Source organism: Strix uralensis, chromosome 2 (genome assembly GCF_047716275.1).
Source record: "Strix uralensis isolate ZFMK-TIS-50842 chromosome 2, bStrUra1, whole genome shotgun sequence".
NCBI lineage: Eukaryota > Metazoa > Chordata > Aves > Strigiformes > Strigidae > Strix > Strix uralensis.
In genome coordinates this window covers 54,123,738-54,140,791 of record NC_133973.1, presented here as the reverse complement: position 1 = coordinate 54,140,791, position 17,054 = coordinate 54,123,738, and the positions used below count along the sequence as shown (strand labels likewise).

The window sequence follows — 17,054 nt, the reverse complement described above, 5'->3', positions numbered from 1 at the left end:
AAGAAGAAAAAAAAAATCCCTAAGTCCTTTATTCAACAAAGCCTTGTTATGTTCCGAAAAACAAATCAGCTTTACATTTTGAAGGGGTATCATGTAGAAAAGCGCACGCTTATTATTCTACGGCTGAGTGTCTAGTATTTCTCTTTCTGGGCAGAGTTGTCCCAGCCCTCGGCGGAGTACCTGGCCTGCCAAGTGGAGCTGAGGAGAATGGAACATTCTAGGAAGCTGGCGCTGGATGAATTTGAAAGTCATAGGCAGATTTTGGAAAAGCAGCTACAAAGTGAGGTAAATTATTTTTTCAAAATAATTTGAGTCCTTTCTTTTTCCTGTCATCTTATTCACATTTATCTATGTACCTGTGCAGGCCGTTTAGTTTGTAGTTACAGGGATTGTTTGTACTCCACTTATTTTTATGTAAACAACTCTAAAGAAAACAAAACACCACCAAAAAACGACCGAAAAAAACCCCAACCCAAGAAGTGATGGCCTCAAGTTGCACCAGGGAAGGTTTAGACTAGGTATTAGGAAGCATTTCTTTACAGAACGGGTTGTTAGGTGTTGGAATGGGCTGCCCAGGGAGGTGGTGGAGTCCCCATCCCTGGAAGTGTTTTAGAGTTGGGTCGACATAGCGCTGAGGGATATGGTGTAGTTGGGAACTGTCAGTGTTAGGTTAACGGTTGGACTGGACGATCTTCAAGATCTTTTCCAACCTAGATGATTCTGTACATCTTCAAGTAGTTGTCAGCACTGACTTTCAGTAGGATACTATGTATATATGGTTTGACCAGACCTGAAGAATATTTAGAAACAAGTATTCAGCCAGTTGACATTACTCTTTTTGTTAGAATTATGCTGGTTTTTGTTTTTCTCTCGATCTCCTATAGGTTGAGCGTTGTGCCCAGTTAAAAACCCAGCTGTTGGACTCCGAAGCTACTGTCAGGAAATTAAATGTGCAGGTTGAAGAACTGAAATTGCAGGTGAAACAAACACAGGCAGGTTTGTATCTTACACCAGAACCGTCCTTTTACCTAGCCAATGTAAGAATTTCCAGAAACTTAAAAAGCTGCAGTTGCATAGAACTAATATACCACCAGTGAGTAGATTTCAAGTTTAAAATCAAAATCTATTTAAAAGTCCAATTTAAAAAGCAGACTCATTACAACTTCTATTCCTTTCAGAAAACAAGCGTATAGGAGGAAGGGAAAACATTCCTCCCTGAACACTTGCATGGTTTTTATTGTCTCTTTCTTCAGTATGAAGACATTAATGTTTGGTGATAACATAATCACTGTTTTGCGGGGCACAAGTTGTGTTTTAATGCATTTTGACTCTTGAATGTTCATAATAAGAATAATCAATTTGAAATTTATTGCATACCTCACAAATTTAAATCTAACCTTTAAACTGTCAAGGCTAATAACTTATGCATCTCATACAGACATTAGAAAGAGAGAGGCATCTGCATACAGCAATTCAGGCTGATGAAGAAATGTAGTTCTAAAGATGCCTGTCTGTCAAATTGCTAATATCAAGTATGATAAATAGAAGTTTGGGGATGTATATTTAATCTAAAAATATGGAATTGAATTCTGCAGTGATTATACTTTACATACAGCATGTGTTGCACCATAGTTCAGAATATGCAATATCTTATATTATTCACTAGACCAATATGTACATTTTCATATATGGTACAAGTATCGGTACCATTTGGAATTGGAAATTTGTTAGTGTCAAAATAGCAAATATATATTTTAATTAAATGACTGAAAGTACTGCAGGGACTCTTATTTTGCATCAGAGTTAAGGATGTCATTGAAGAACTATTTATGTAGCATAAAAGCAAGGTTGTTATTTTGCTGAGAAAGATACAGCCCTATAGATTCGTCTTTTGGGCTTGCTGAAGCATGCAAGTGCAAGCCAGGAAGCAGACAGCCCTGAAACATTCAATTTACCTGACAATTTTGGAGAAATACTTTTTTAAAAAAACCCAACATTATGTGTGTGCTATGTTGTTTTTCTCCAAATTTCTGATCTAAATAGGAGACTGTTAAGACTTGTGGCCTGCCCTGTGTCCCTCACCCTTTAACAGCATGGTTGGATATAATGTGTCCAAAGTGTTGATGTTTTCATTTCTATTTATTTATTTAAACATAATTTAAGAAATAACATTGTAGAGAGCATACTTTAGGTAGTTTTACGTGGAAGGATTATATATTAAAAAAATAGTATAGGTGATAATTTGCAGCTGTGCAGCTACATTAAAAATACATTTAAATCAACCCATTAAATTCTCAAAATTTAAGCCAATTCCATGTTAAAATAATTTTGATCGAATTGGAATTTAAATGCTGTGTTTTACTGTTTCTGTTTCATTATGGATCTCCCTCTCTTTACTGTCAGTGACTTTCTCTTGTTATCATTTAGCTCTGGAAAATGAAGTGTATCGGAATCCCAAGCCTTCACTTGTCGATCGCTCTGTCCTTGACTTCACTGTTGACAGAATTGTACCTCATGATATTTATGTGGATAGCACGTTCCTGAAGAATCAGGTTATGACTGATGTGATGAAGGTAAATGCTGTGCCAAGAGTTGGCTATCATCAGCAGTTACAGCCACGCAGTGCTTCTCCAGATTCTGACCTGGAGTGTATGGCACAAACCCGGGCTAGGATAAAAGAACTAGAAAAAGAGGCAGAGTATTTGGAAGAAGCCTACAGGAACTACCAACACAGAGTCATGCAGGATGCGGTTGCAAGCAGAACGCCAAGAAAGATGCAGTCTCCTTTACTTGTACAGTGTCCTATTAGTAGACCTCCCTTGACTACCCAGCATGAACTTCCAGAGGATAATCCCAGCTCCCAGCATTCCCCGCTGAGCAGTCCAAGAGGTGAAAAATACATCAAAAGAACTGGGCAGGTTGATGTCTTTAAAAATCCCTTAACACCACCACACAGAGGAGTGTCTTCTTCAAGACGCCTTTCTTCTACTCCTGTTTCCAAATTGGAAGATCTCGGTAACAAGAAAATTTCAGATGGTAAGTGACGATTGTTAATGTGGTGTGGTATTGGGGTTTTACTTACTGTTCCTCTTGCACTATGGGAAGAGAAAGATTTAGCAGTGATCGTCTTTCACTCATTTGTTAATTGCTAAGAAGCAGGAGAAGTCAAAGACAAAATGTGCTATCTGGTTGGAGTATTGCTTCTTCATGGAAACAAGTACTGGAGAAATACATTGAGGGAGGCTAAACATACCGCACTTGGTTCAGGTAGCTTTGAAGAGAAGACTACACCATATAACTCACTACAGGTGTAACCTTATGATATGCAGAGTTTCATTCAAAAGTTGCTGTTAAGTATAACTACTTTGCAGCATTAATTGTAATTTCCTAGTTTTAATAACCTTCCCTCTGTATTCCTATCCTTTCTTTAGCTATTGTGGTTAACGTGTGCAGTGGAAGACTGCTTTGTCTTGCTTCTCTTAAATTGAGTTTTCCAATCTGAAAGCTCCAGATTTGCTTTTGTTTGTTCTTTTGCTGTGACATCTTTATCAAATATTCCTGAGCAATTGTGAGGGGGAGGGGATTAGTGTTTGGTCATTATTGGAAAATTGTAATTTCCTATTAATTTCACAGTGTCTAATAATTACTTAGTTGTTTTTTTTAAAGGGGCAGTAGTCAGAAAAGCAAGCAAAGTAGAAGAGAATTTAAAATTTAAAAACCATGTTGTTTCAAATCTGCAGCACCTCTGCTTCTTGAGTCATGCCATTCTTGTCACCCTAGCTCAAAGTGGATTTAATAGGATGAAAAAAAGAGATAGTAACAAAAAAAAGATAATGATCAGCTTCTGCATTGAAGGAGGGTTAAATACAAGAAGGGCAGCTTAGTTTGGAGAAGAGTTGGCTGAGGTGGGCTGCGGGAAATCTGGAAAGCAATGAGTGATGTGGAAAAGGTGAAAAGGGATTGATTAATCTCTGCTTCGCAGACCCCAGAATCCTGTAAAATTGAAAGGAAGGAGGAGGTACTTTTTCATACCAGGAGTAAGTTGTGGAATTTATTGCTTCTGTGGCAACAAGTATAGATGCAGGAATAAAACTTCCCTGTCAGGAGGACCCAAAAAAGTGTTGAGAGGAAACGTCAGGGTGGGTGTTGACAGAAGTAGGATATAAGTATTCTCCTTTTTGAATTTTAGTTTAGTTTTGTTTAGTAGTGGGCACTGTTAGAAACAGGTTACAGCCTGATCTGTTATGGCTTGTAGAATATCATGCTCTGTTACTGAAAACATATTTGAAAACTTGAACTTCCAAAGCAGTCTTTTACATTTTAGGTTTTCTCTATCAGTTTCTGTATAAAGTACTTGCAGACTGTTTGTTTAATACTAGACACACAATCTTTCATAAAAGTAGGATTTTGTTGTAGAATCAGGAAATGTAAAAATTAAAGTTGTGTGCGTAACCTTGACAATCCTTCCTGTCTTTGTACCTGTCAGAGGCTAGTTACATGATGGCTGATGTCTTTTTTCCACTGGATCTGTTCTTTGCTTAATGCACAAGACTGACTTGTTCTGGAGAGGGATAAGAGTTGAATAACAAAGGAGGGCATTACATGACTTAAGTGTTACAGATATTGAGTGGTATGTAGTGTAGGAAACTGGGTTGCAGCTAGATGATAGTCTCAAGGTGAATTGATGAAGTACTTGCCCCAGTAAGCACAGTAGCTTCGGTCCTAATGTGCTGTGGAGTGATTCATCTGCTTCCAGTTAGATTGCTTCCCCACTGCTATGTCACCTCTGTTTCAAGAGTCTTCTGAGGAGGAGTGCTTTTATACTGGTATATACGTTATCATTTGTGCTAGAGATGGCTGAAGCACCAGGTGTGATTTTGCTAGAAAACCATAAGTCATTCTGGAAGCTTCCATGGAGGTTTTCAGTGCTCAGAACAGCTCAGAATAAATTTTAAGAGGTAAAAGTGATCATGCACGTGAGTCTGAGATTTGTTTTTCCTTTAAGTAAGGTATACCTCAGTGACAACTGCAGCTCAGTTGTCAGCACCTGTCTTTGAAGGATGAAAGGAGGAAGCGTGTCCTCCTGTAAAATACTTGCAGTTGACAGATCTAGCAGCAGTTTTACTGCATAATCTACCAGTGGAAGGGTATGAGGTTTTCTCTCTTCCTTTAAAGTAGCTCATGTATTTGACTGTTTTCCTTCCCAACCCCATGCATGTTGGACATCTTTCAGGCTTTGACTTTCTACTGGGAAGGAGTAAGCCTGTTTCTTTAAGAGCAACTAAAAGTAGGACAGGATCCTTTTCTGTTTTCCCCTGCTTACTGTCTCCAATCTCTGGGCAATAACATGGATCAAGAAATAGTTACTGAGAAAAAAATTTGGATTGCCATCTGACTCATGCTTCTTATTACTTCATCAGTACTTTTCACCTTCATCATTACTTGACCAAACTTCGTACCTTCTAATGAGAAAGAGCAAGGGCTGTGAGTCTTGCAGACAGCTTACTAAGTAGTAGTAGGATGTAGTAAATTGCTATATGAGATGGCTGGTGTGCCATCTGTGTCCTGACATGCAGTGTGTGTTACGTCGAGGAGGTACATGCAGTAAGTACTACGTGCTGTTCTTGTCCATTTGTTTTGCATCTGAAAATTTGACAAGTTATTTTATAAAAGATTGGATGTGGGTGGGCTGAGGGTTCCCACCATGAACAGGTACTGCTGACACATGAGTATGATGTAACTGCTGGGTCCTGTTCTGTTAGTGCTCAGCTTCCTTAGAGGGTGTTCATCTGTGCTGCATGGGCATAGGGGTGTCTGGAGAAAAAATCTATGGGCAGCCCCTAGTCTGAAGCATCCTGACTTCTGCACTGTGATGTGCACCATGAACAGAGTGCCTGTCTATACAACCACCTGAAAGAACTTCAGGTATGGGAGCGTTAATAATGGCTTTTCATCTGTCTCTTGAGCCCAATTAGCACTGACTACAGTAAAAGTTATGTGGTCAATAAAGAGAAGAAAAACAACAGTACCTGCTTACTGAGTGTATACCATATCTTGTAGAAAAAATAACAATCCCTAGTCTAGTAATGAAAGACCTGTGCAGCTGCACAGGAAAGGAAAATTAAGATTGCAAAGCCAAATTTAACCAAAGTGCTGGACTTGGCAAGATTGATTAAAAGGCTTTTTAATGCAGAGGTTTTGTTTTTTGCCTTGGTTTCTTAGGAAACTCAAGACTTCTCTAGTCACACTGTTTCCTCCCCCAATAGCTTTACAGCAGTTGATAAGAGGATAAAATCTTCAAAGATCTTCTTTGCTTCATCACCCATTTTCACAAATCTGTAGAAAATGAAACCTCCAGGTTAAATTTCCTAGGAAGAATGGCCTCTGGGAGACCTCAAGCATTATCTTTTCCTGGCTAGTAAGCACATCCCTAGCTTGAAATCCAGGTCTGTAACTGCTTCCTCTAATGTCCATCATGGGAGAAATTGTTTGGTGTTTGGCAGAGGGGCTACAGTTTGTGGGAAACATGGACATATTATGGGGTGATGATAATCACAGGCTTTGTGAGGAGTAAGTTTATGATGGTCAAGGCTTATAGAGGAGAATTCCCATACAGGAGAGGTAAATAAATAAATAAATAACTAGTACAAGAAAGTACACGTTAAGATCTGGATGTTGCCCTGTAGTGGTGGTGCCTGCACAGTCCAATTATGCATGTGTTGTAAAAACAAGTCTGAGAAATGGTAGGACAAATAACCGACTAATACAAATTGTGGGATTTTTATTCTACAGACATCAGTGGCTCATACCTTGCCTCTTCACAGCAGAGTGTTGACCAGGTGCTTTCTCCTATTTCAAAGCCTTATCTACTTTCATCTTCTGAGTCAGTTTCTTCCTCACCATCCAGTCATGGCCAGAAAATCAGGTAACATTGTTTACAAAGCAACTTTTTTAACCTGCTTTTTAAAGAAACATTTACCTAACTGTTCATGGTGATAGCTGCTTTTATAATTCAAGTAATACATTAATTTTATAAGTGAGAACTTTGCTAAAGATGGATAAAGATTTCCATTCTTGAATATCATGCCTCAAGAGGAACTTAGTTATAAAAAACCCAAACACCCCCCCCTCCTCCCAAACCCAAACACTTTTGGCAAGTATGCTTTGACTTTTTCACCTGTGATGAATTTGTGCTTCCTTAGAGTGCAAAGTTACACTCAGTGAAATACTTGAAACTCAAGTGCATTGGAAACTTCAGATGAATGCAACTTTTTTTTTAAAAAAAAAAAAAAGTCTTGTCCTATGACAAGGTAAAACTTAATTGATTTACAAAGTGTTCCATAAAGTCATTATGCTGTTGTAGTTGGGCAAGGGTGAAAGGTTATTCCAAAGATTCCCTCTGTTGTGGAGAAATGGTAATGGCAGCACTAGCTCCAGAGCCTAAAATACCCACTGCTGTGGAAAAATGCTAGGCAAAGGATCAAAAAGCCTGGAGAGTGAGAATGTGAGGCACCCTAAGCACGTGTTGATTTAATGCAGATATAGCAAACTGATCGTCACTGAAACTTAGCTCAAATTCTGCTGTTTAAGGATACTAATTAATGTTTAGAACTGTGTGTGCTTCTCGGCACTTTGTGCTACTCAACCACTGTAAGTATTGCTTTGTTACTGTGTGTGCCTTCAAAGATAGAAGGTGGTTCATTTGGTGTGTGCTGTCACCACTAAGGCACACCTGACAGATACAGGTCATACACAGTTCGGATGCTCCTGGGCTCAGGTCAGGCTGATTTACTTTGTTGGTTTTCAGACCTGTAGGTATCTCTGTAGATGTAGCTCTAGATTTAACAATAAGCTTTTGCCCTTCTTTCTTTGCTTTTGCCCTTCTTTGCTTTTCTACTTTTCACGTGTTGGTGTTCTGACAAACTTTTGAAAGCAAGGTGTGGTGTGGATCCTCATATTTCAAGAGAGCTGCAAGTTCTGCAGCACTTGAAATCTATTGTATCAGTGTAGACCTTCTGTTTCATTGTATTTCACAGTAGACCACTTTCAGACAGCTGAATAATTCACTGTTAATAAATATGCTGCTAATCTACTAATTTCAGAAAATGTGTTTTTTAAAAGTTTCCTAAAAAAGTAAAATTGGTTCCTACTAGTAAATCTGAGTTAAACAACCATCGACTTATGTGCCTATGTATAATATCTATGAAAAAATCTTATGTTTTAAACATGTGAAGAATGCATGCACATATCCAAGATATATCTAACTTTGGACCATATTGATAATTTAAAAATTTAGACTGTATACTTTTTTGAGTAAGAATAATGTCTATACTGTGGTGCTAATGGGAATGTGAACGTACTGCAGGGCCAATTAACTGTTACTTGGCATGTCTTATTTACAACAATCCTATGGGACATCTTGCCCTCATATGGGAATGTGAACATATTTTTAGCAGTTCGCTGTCATGAACTCTTTTGGAATTTGACAGTTTTGATTCCTCTAGTAGCCCTCTGTGCCATCCATGTAAATGTGATCTTGATAAGGCTAACAAGAACTCTTGCTGACTGATTTGAGAACAAACTTCATTTCAGAAGACAAAGTTGGGTCTTTAGAGAAGTAAACTTCATTTTTCAAAAACTTGAAATTATTTTTCAAGAAAAACGTAAAACTACAAGCTCATCACAAATTCTTGTCCAAAGTCATGATAATCTCTCACCTTTCCTATATCAGAACAGGCCTTTTGCATACCCTTGATGTTGAAAAGCTGTTGATTTTATATTTGATGCACACAAAAACCCTTAATAAAAAAAAAGGCTACTAGTTCCTTGAGCAAAGCTATCTCTTTTATTGTGTCTCTATTTTTTACATCTGTGCTCTGACTGACGAGCTTTTGCTGATTGAAGCTCGGTAGTTTCTGCTGCCTGTTTGAGAATTTAAATCAAGGCAGTTGTACATTCTCACTTCATTCATTAACAAGCTGTAATGCTAGCTTTTTTTTTTTTCTCTGAAGAACTTGTTCATGTGCCTATATAACTTTTCAGAATAGAAATCTCCGGTTCCCTTTGCATGTGGGAATGGGATGGGTAGTAGAACTTTACTATTTTTTTCTTTGTGGGTTTTTGTTTTTGTTTTTTTTTTTTTTAAATCTCTTTTAAGTAAAAGAATAACTTGGCAAAATTAAGCTGCAGAAAAATGACTTCCCTTTCCTCTCTGTATCTCCTATTTCCATGTATGAAATTGTTCTGTTCTTAATGGTCGCTGGTGCCTCCACTCTCCAAAACTGAGAATCCTGAATACGTACCTTCAGAAAAAGCTTGGATGTTTAATTTTTAATGTTTCTTTCCTAAGCAGAGACACTTGAATTGGCCTGCTAGCCATTATTCCCGATTTGATGCCTGAAGAAAGCTTGTCCTGGGGCAGCTCTAGCAGGCATTTGTAGGGCTTTCTTATTTTGTTGTTACAAAGTTGTCAATATACATTTAATGTAGAGAGGGTCTCTTTCATGGTTAGCATTTGGGGAGAGCCTTTATGTTCTTGGCCTTGAAAAGAAGCTGTTGGGATTTCGAGGGACTGTGAGGTTATTTCCTTTAGGTGGCTGTCTCTTCTTTCCCTGCTCATTCACATTTTCTACAGTATGTCTCAGATTTCCTGTATTCCTGTGACAGACCTTACAAAGTGAAGGTTGAATGTTAACCTGCATGTTAAGGTGATAAGGGAAAATGCTCTAAAACAATGAGTCCACTCTGCCTGAGGCGTGAACAGTATGAGCAAGTTGTGTTGCAGAGAACAGGCCGGGGTCTGGGCAGGTAGCTGTGAGTTGTAGTTGCTTTCTTGGATTCCCTGTGACAAAGCAAGGGTATGAGGTCCCAATAATTTTCTTGAACTTGCTGCTTTCCCAAGACTTTCTTAAAGGGAAAACATTCTTTTGTTGAGTATTTTTTAATTTCTTGTGCCTTGGACTGTTTTCTGTTACATAAAATATTTGAGAAATGCATGTGTGGGCTTTTCCTGTTATTTACTCTCATTATTAGCAAATGCCACATCATGGATGTGTATTGTGGGATTAGTTTATGACCTGTAGATTTGAAGTGGCAATGGGAACTTCTTTGAAAAGAAAAGAAAATACGATGCTGTAACACCAGTAAGCTATTACAAGTTAGACCGCTGTCAGTGGGGAAGAACAATTGCTTCTGTGACTACAGGAGCTCCTTGTTTATTTATGTTTCAAGATATGAGTGGTATGAAGGAAGCCAATAAACACAGACAGGAAGACTAGAGTTATAAGACAGATTATTATCTAAACCATTCCTTTTTTGTTTAGGGCTGAAGAAACCAATTGGGAGGGTTGTTACCAGTTTTAGGCTAAAAAAGTGATTTCAAGCATTAACAACATAGTTTAGATGGTGGTTGCTGGCTTTTGTTTAAGCTTTAATGGTAATTTTAAGTATAACTCACGCAATTTAATAATTTGGTGTTGATTGGCACACCAGTACTGTTTCATGGAATATTGACATTAGGTACAGTCCAGGGTTTGGTTGCCAACTTCGTATGATGGAATGAATGAATTTTGAAAACTTTTTGGAAACATGTGTTTACTTATCTTCATGAGACAGACCTCTTCAGTTCGCTGAATCGGAGGCAGTGTATTGGCTGTCTTTTCTATCAGTGTTGCAGGACTCAGTATTGAAGAAAGTGGCATGCAAGTCCTTGAACCTTGCATCCTTAAGAATTATTTAACACTTAACCATTTCTGTGAACGAAAGACTAAAAACATGAAGTAAACTTCCAAAAACTTGAAGTTCCAGTTACTCTTTCGTAAGTTAATTTACAGGGTATTTTTCCCCACTGACGTTACTATTCTTTTGACAATGCAGATTTATTTGTGTGTCCCCACATTTATTTTTTCTTAATTGAACATGTCTCATTGTGGGGGTGTGTTTTGTTTGTTCTCCAGTTTTGCCCCACAGAAAACCTGAATTCTTTAGAAATTGTAAGCATAAACATATTTATGCCATGGTGAAGAGCACCAGCTGGTGTGTAGTAAGCTCCTTTATGAAGTGCTGCTGCTGAATTTCATTAGTGACCTGACTCCTTTTGCTATTCTGGTTCTGGTCACAGTTTAGTAGCTGGGTCACGTGGGAGATATTGTTCTTCCACATTATCCTTCTGATGAGATAAATGGGGATTTAGAATGAGGGCACCAACCCCATTTTTCGCAGCACCCAGATTTTCACCCCTGCATATATGTTTTGCCAGACATCTAATCCTAATACATTTCAAACACATCTGTTAAGATAACATCACAGTGGGAATTAGATGGTAACACAGAGCCTAAAAAGGCAAATTTCTTATATTCGGTTGACTAAGTGTCACAATTAATTGTATTTCTCCGTATTTTTTTTTCCTTACTCCTTTTTATGCCTTCTGAGAGTGTATTTTGTTTTAATGTAATGCCTTTATGTCATATATAGGCCTTGGGGAAAGGCTGCAGGGAGATGGCTATTGGAGAGATAACTTTTGGTAAATGTTAGAGAACCATATTTAAATAACTTGAGTCAGAAAGTTACAGCATTTTGGTTTCATGGTTTGGTTTAGTCTGTTGCTAAGCATGTGAGTAATTCTTGATATTTAAATCTCAGATTGCTATTTGCTTAAAAGTTTAGCATTTCTATTTAAATTATTTATGTTCTTTTGTCTTCTTTCAGACTTCATAATCAACAAACAGATAAACAAGATTTCAGTGATATCCCCAAACCAAAGAAACTAATGTATGAGGACCTTGAAGAACACATTTCTTCTGTTGAATGTAAGTTTTAGTGCATTTCAGACAGTTTGTTTAACACCTTAGAGCTTAACAGTTCTGAGACAGTTGTCTTAATAGTTTAAGACTGTAGTTGGAGAGAAAAAATTCTGACTGATGTTGGAAATAAGAAAAATAAACTGTCTCAGATGATGAGGGATTAATTTTCTTCATATTTGCATCTTTAGAGAACTAAATAGACACTAAAATCGAGTTTGTTCTGAAATTTGGGAACATACTTTTTGTTTGGAAATCTTATATAATCTTGTTCAGATTAATGTATGTCTGATGGTTGTTTCAGAATATTTTAAAACTGTGTAGGATTTTTTATTTTAAAACAACAAGGTGTACTAGTATATGAACTAACTTGAGGCTTCATTATATTTGCTACATAAAGTAAAACTCCAAGGAGCGTTCATCATGGACCAATGTCAGAGCAGTGTTACCAAGTTGTAACTCTGAGGATAAATTTCTGCAGCCATTACATATACTCTTGTTGATTTTTTTCCTTCAGTAACTGAGGCTTAAATAGTTTTATGAATTAGAAGTTACTTTAGAAGTGTGTGTAAATGAGTGAAGAACACTTTCCATTATGCTGTCATTAATCAGCATCTCTGAATAGTTTTGGAACATATGGTTCAGTTACTGAAATGTGAATTTTATCTTAATTTCCTTTTTCTCTGAGGTCAGAATTTTATTTATTTATTTACATTTCTTCTCTCTGTTGGTTGCAGGAAGAACTTTGTCATTATGTGGTGTTTTGCACTGTGTGCTATAAAATGTTCCCTTCTCTCTATATGCTGCAGTCAAGCCTGCAGGGTCAGTTTAGAAAAAATTATGATATAGTTAAGGTACTGTAGAAAGAGGAGGATAATAAAAGTTAATACACTTTATAGCCATTTCTATATGGAGAGAGAAACAAAAGCAGTTACTGGCTTCATTTCCTAGTTTTTCAGCATTTGAGTGACATTTTAATGTTGGACCTGAGCAGCCTTATCTCCCATGAAACTGTGGGTTTAAAGTGAAATTGTCAGTGAGGAAGATGTGAACAGCAAGCTAAACACCTTTCCCCTTTCCAGATTTTGTTAGGTCTGTAAAGTCTTGAGACTGGTAGAGATACATCGTTGGGTGGTATAGTTAAATTTATAGGTGTGGAAGAGATTATAATTATTGTATAGGAGAGTTAGAATCACTGATTTCAAAGAAGATATTCTTAACTGGTGTGAGTGTTTTCCCGGGTCTGAGACTGGCTTATTCTTTTGGTTGTGGTTAGGTCATATGGAAGATGGAGTGATGCCCTTGCTCACTCCCCTGAACCTGGCTTTCAGTATTTTAAAAACCAACCAACCAACCAAAGAAGATTGTTTGTTTAAACAGCAGATGTGCTGATAATGTTCAGAGATAACTAGCAGAAGCTGATGGCTCATCTATGCATTTCTCTGTGAAGTTTTACTCAGTACATTTGTTGTTTTTTAATCTCATTTATTTCTCTTTTCGTAAGCTTTAAATGCATTATTTGAATGTGAGTCGAGCCTGTAGCCGCTAGTGGCTTCTACTCATCTCATATTTTAATTAGATTTAGATTTATTTGTTTAATTTTGTATTAGAGACTTTTAGGAATACATTACATATTTCACTCTTACCACATATGAGAATAGACTGGCATTTTCTTGGCAGTTAGGCCTGAATAGATGCTGTGCCCAAGTAAGTTGCCACTGTATCATTTAGTGACACGTGGTAGTCAAAAGAATAATTTTAAGAGTTTGTATATGCTGATGGTTTCCCAATCAACAGTATTTTATTTGGGTCAGACTGCATCAAAAGACAATCTCTATATGTAGAAGGAAATCAGAATGGTTAAAAAGGGGAGAAAGTAGCCCAGGAGGGATTGGGGTGGAATAAGAATGTAAAATCTAAGAAGTAAATATAGAGTAAGATATAATGAAGGAAGAAGCTGATAAGAGTAGAAACAACCAGTGGAGTGAAGCAGGTACCGGAAAATGTGGAAGACTTAATCCTGCTCTGAGTGAGCTCTGGCAAGAAAAGACTGGAATTTCTGTTGGCAGTGATTGCTTTTAGTTGATGGGCTCTTCTTAAGGAAGTAATGCATCTCTTGGTCTCCACTCTTACATAAAGGAGTGAAGGTGTACAAAGAGTGTTACCTTTTTTGCCCTTGCAGAATGCTTATGTAAAGATGTTTTGTACTGTATTGTTTTGGGTTTGGTGTTTGTTTTGTTTGTGTGTGGTTAGCAGACCTTTAGAAGTTAGATATAATATTTAACTGGAATCTATTTCTGAAAGGAATTTTTTGACTATTAAAATATCGCAGACCCTGAAACACACTGGTGCCTCATATGGAAATAATGTTGTTGTTGATAACATCGTCTATGATTCTTATAACCTTATAATTTAAACCTAAAGATAGAGCAAAAAAATGGAATAGATTTCCTTTTGACTGTGACAGCCTGTTATTTTAGACTTTCATAAAAAACATATATAGAATTTACTTTCCTAGGCGAAGCTGGTGGGACTTCCTGTTGCTTTTGTAAGAAACTGAAAACATTCTCATAACTTAGCGAGACCGACAGTTTGGCAGAAATTTTCTGTGATGCTTTCATCTATAATTCCTTTAAAAGAATTTTAATTTAAAGAGATTCAGACCATTCTGAGAGAGAGGCTGATCAGTTTGCACGTCTTGTTTTCCTTTGTGCAAAATATTTCAGTTTTATTATCATCTGGAAAAGAAAAATGCTTGAAACGTTTATAATATGTGAAGGATGGGAAATTGATGTTTTCTAAACCATTACACAAAACTTAAGGAGATATATAAGATATCTGTACTGTGTTACAGTAAATACTTGGAAAAATGGTCCTGTGTATTTCAGAAGGTTGGCTACCAAGAGATAATGGCTACATCTGACTTTTTATCTCTCTTTGCTTTCTCCCATAAAATTGAGGTAATAGCAGTCTGCATACGTTGCAGATAAATAATTAAGAAGCAGTTGACTATCATAGCAATGATCACAGAGGAGGTACAGTAATTGTGTTTTTGTAAATTCAGAGCTCCATTATGCAGGGAGAAGAAAATAGTGTAGAATATCTGAGTTATCAGTATCCATCCTGTGCACTGAAGAAGGCAAGAATCCTAAGAAAGAAATATGTGACCAAATAATTAAAGGTTGTTTTATGTGGATAGAAAGAATGAGCTAAGCTTGGACATGTAATTTTTCTGTGACGTGTATCTTGATTATGTAAAGAAATGAAAACATTTTGGTTTTCTGTTGTATATTTATTCATGAATCTGTTTTGGCTTTGTAAACAGACATGTTCCAATAGCTAATTTCAAAAGTAACAATTCTGTAATTAAAGAAGCAAGTACAGCCTATGATAATTCTTAATCCTCAGGGAAATGGTGAAGTTGAAGGGAAAATGCTCAATTAGTGCTGATATTTATGTGTTCTAATTTGGCCATTCCCACACTTTGTGTCCATTGCTGTGCTCCACTATTGTAATTACAAAATAATGAAGCCATTGTTCAAATTTCTTCTCCAGATCAGGGGGACATTCCAGAGCAGTGTGAAAGTGATGCCTTGCATCCATCTGGGGACATCGTCAATGGAAACCATGTCACAGCCACTGTGCCAGCAACAGCCACTTCGCTGCAGGACTTAAGTGAGTTCTCAGCCCAGAAACAAAAGTGAATACCCTTTTTAAATGTCAAATGTATAACACAAAAAGCCAAATATTTAACATTCTGTAGGTACGTATGCTGGCATGACTGAAAAAGTTTTCCAGAAGTGCCAATTACATAATGAGGAGGGAGGAATGTTGTCTTTGGCTTTTCTATGTGAGGATGACTTTTTCACCCTGGTTTTGGTTAAATTAGTTTTTAATTTAAACACTTTTTCCACCTGTCCCACCCCCCTGTACAGCTTCTGGAGAGATGATTTTGGTTTTTTTTCTTTTTAGTATAATTATTAAATATTATTTCTGGTCTTGATAGAAATAAGACTTGAAAGGTTTTGTCTTGGTTTGTTTTTTTTAAAGTGTTTTATGTACTGCTTGTCTGATTTTTTTTTCATTTTTCTTGACTGTTTGCAAACTGTATTATCACAATGCTGTTTTAATTTTTTGGGTAGATGAGGATGGTTTCAGTGCAGCATATGTCACTTTTCTAATTGTTTTAGATAGAAGCATTATGATTTTTATTTAGAGAAGAGCTTTCTAGCTTCTAACAATTCCCAGTATATAGTTTGTCCATCTAATTACTATCTGAATACTGTTCTACTTACATAGCTTTATAAATATAGTGGCCACATCAGCAGTGTGTTCTGCAATAACTTTCAAAGTTTTTTTTTTTAAGTATTTTGCTTTATATTTATAAAGAACTGTATCCAACCGTATTGCAGAGAGGGAAACAATATAGCAACATGAATTTTAGGATAACAGAGATTTATTGAGAAAGCCCATGATAGGAATGAGAAGTGTATAGAGATTTGTCACCTCTTGGGCCTCTAATTTGGCTCTACTGTTTAATTCTTAGTGAGTCATATATCGGACTAAAATGTTTAGAGGTGGGAAGAAACATTACCAGATACACAAGAATAACTTTGGTATATATGTAAACAATACATCCAGTTGTTTTTCATTTACTATTAATGTACAGGAACCTGTTACTTATTTGTATGCTACTGTAGTAGATTACTGAACTACATAAATCACAGATGTTGAAATAATTTTTCACAGCAGTGCTGGATCAAAGACAGATTGAAGAACAGAATAGAGAAGTTGAGAAAAACTTAGAAGAAAGGAAAGCAAAAGAAGAAAGGAGAGAGAGAGAACAACAGGAAGCTTTGGAAGAAGAGCAAAAAGAAGTGGAAAAGCTTGACAAAGAGGTGGTGATTTAGTATTTTAATTTCTGACAGTAATGCAGCTTTGTACTGCCATGTATTTTAGGATTTCTGTGTGTTACTTGGTTAAAAATAGATTTTATTCTTTAAGTGAAAGTGGTAGACACTATTCTTTTATGTACTTGTGTGATGAACCAGAGTCTTGCTAGAATTTCTCCTTATGCCAAGTAACTTTTTCACTGGAAACAGATGCTTTTTCTTCCGTGCTTCATGTAACTGGAAGCTACAGTTTTATGGCCAGAACTCAGAAGGCAGCTGTCACCATACTATTGGAACAAGCTATACAATTGCTGTCTTTCTGGTCCTGACCGCCGCTGGCGGGACGACACCGACCATGTTACTG

At 37.0% G+C, this 17,054-nt stretch overlaps 1 protein-coding gene across 6 annotated transcripts in view; it reads left to right on the top strand.

The window, feature by feature from the left end:
* Positions 1-17,054, top strand: part of OFD1 (OFD1 centriole and centriolar satellite protein) — a 34,078-nt gene that overhangs the window by 14,413 nt on the left and 2,611 nt on the right. For 5 of the 6 annotated variants that reach the window (XM_074858759.1, XM_074858761.1, XM_074858762.1 and 2 more), the window contains 7 exons: positions 155-285; positions 885-996; positions 2,428-3,036; positions 6,793-6,925; positions 11,707-11,807; positions 15,354-15,473; positions 16,548-16,696. In XM_074858759.1, the coding sequence (XP_074714860.1) occupies positions 155-285; positions 885-996; positions 2,428-3,036; positions 6,793-6,925; positions 11,707-11,807; positions 15,354-15,473; positions 16,548-16,696 (1,355 nt within the window). The remainder of the gene's footprint in view (positions 1-154; positions 286-884; positions 997-2,427; positions 3,037-6,792; positions 6,926-11,706; positions 11,808-15,353; positions 15,474-16,547; positions 16,697-17,054) is intronic. The other variant, XM_074858760.1, reaches the window with a different exon arrangement.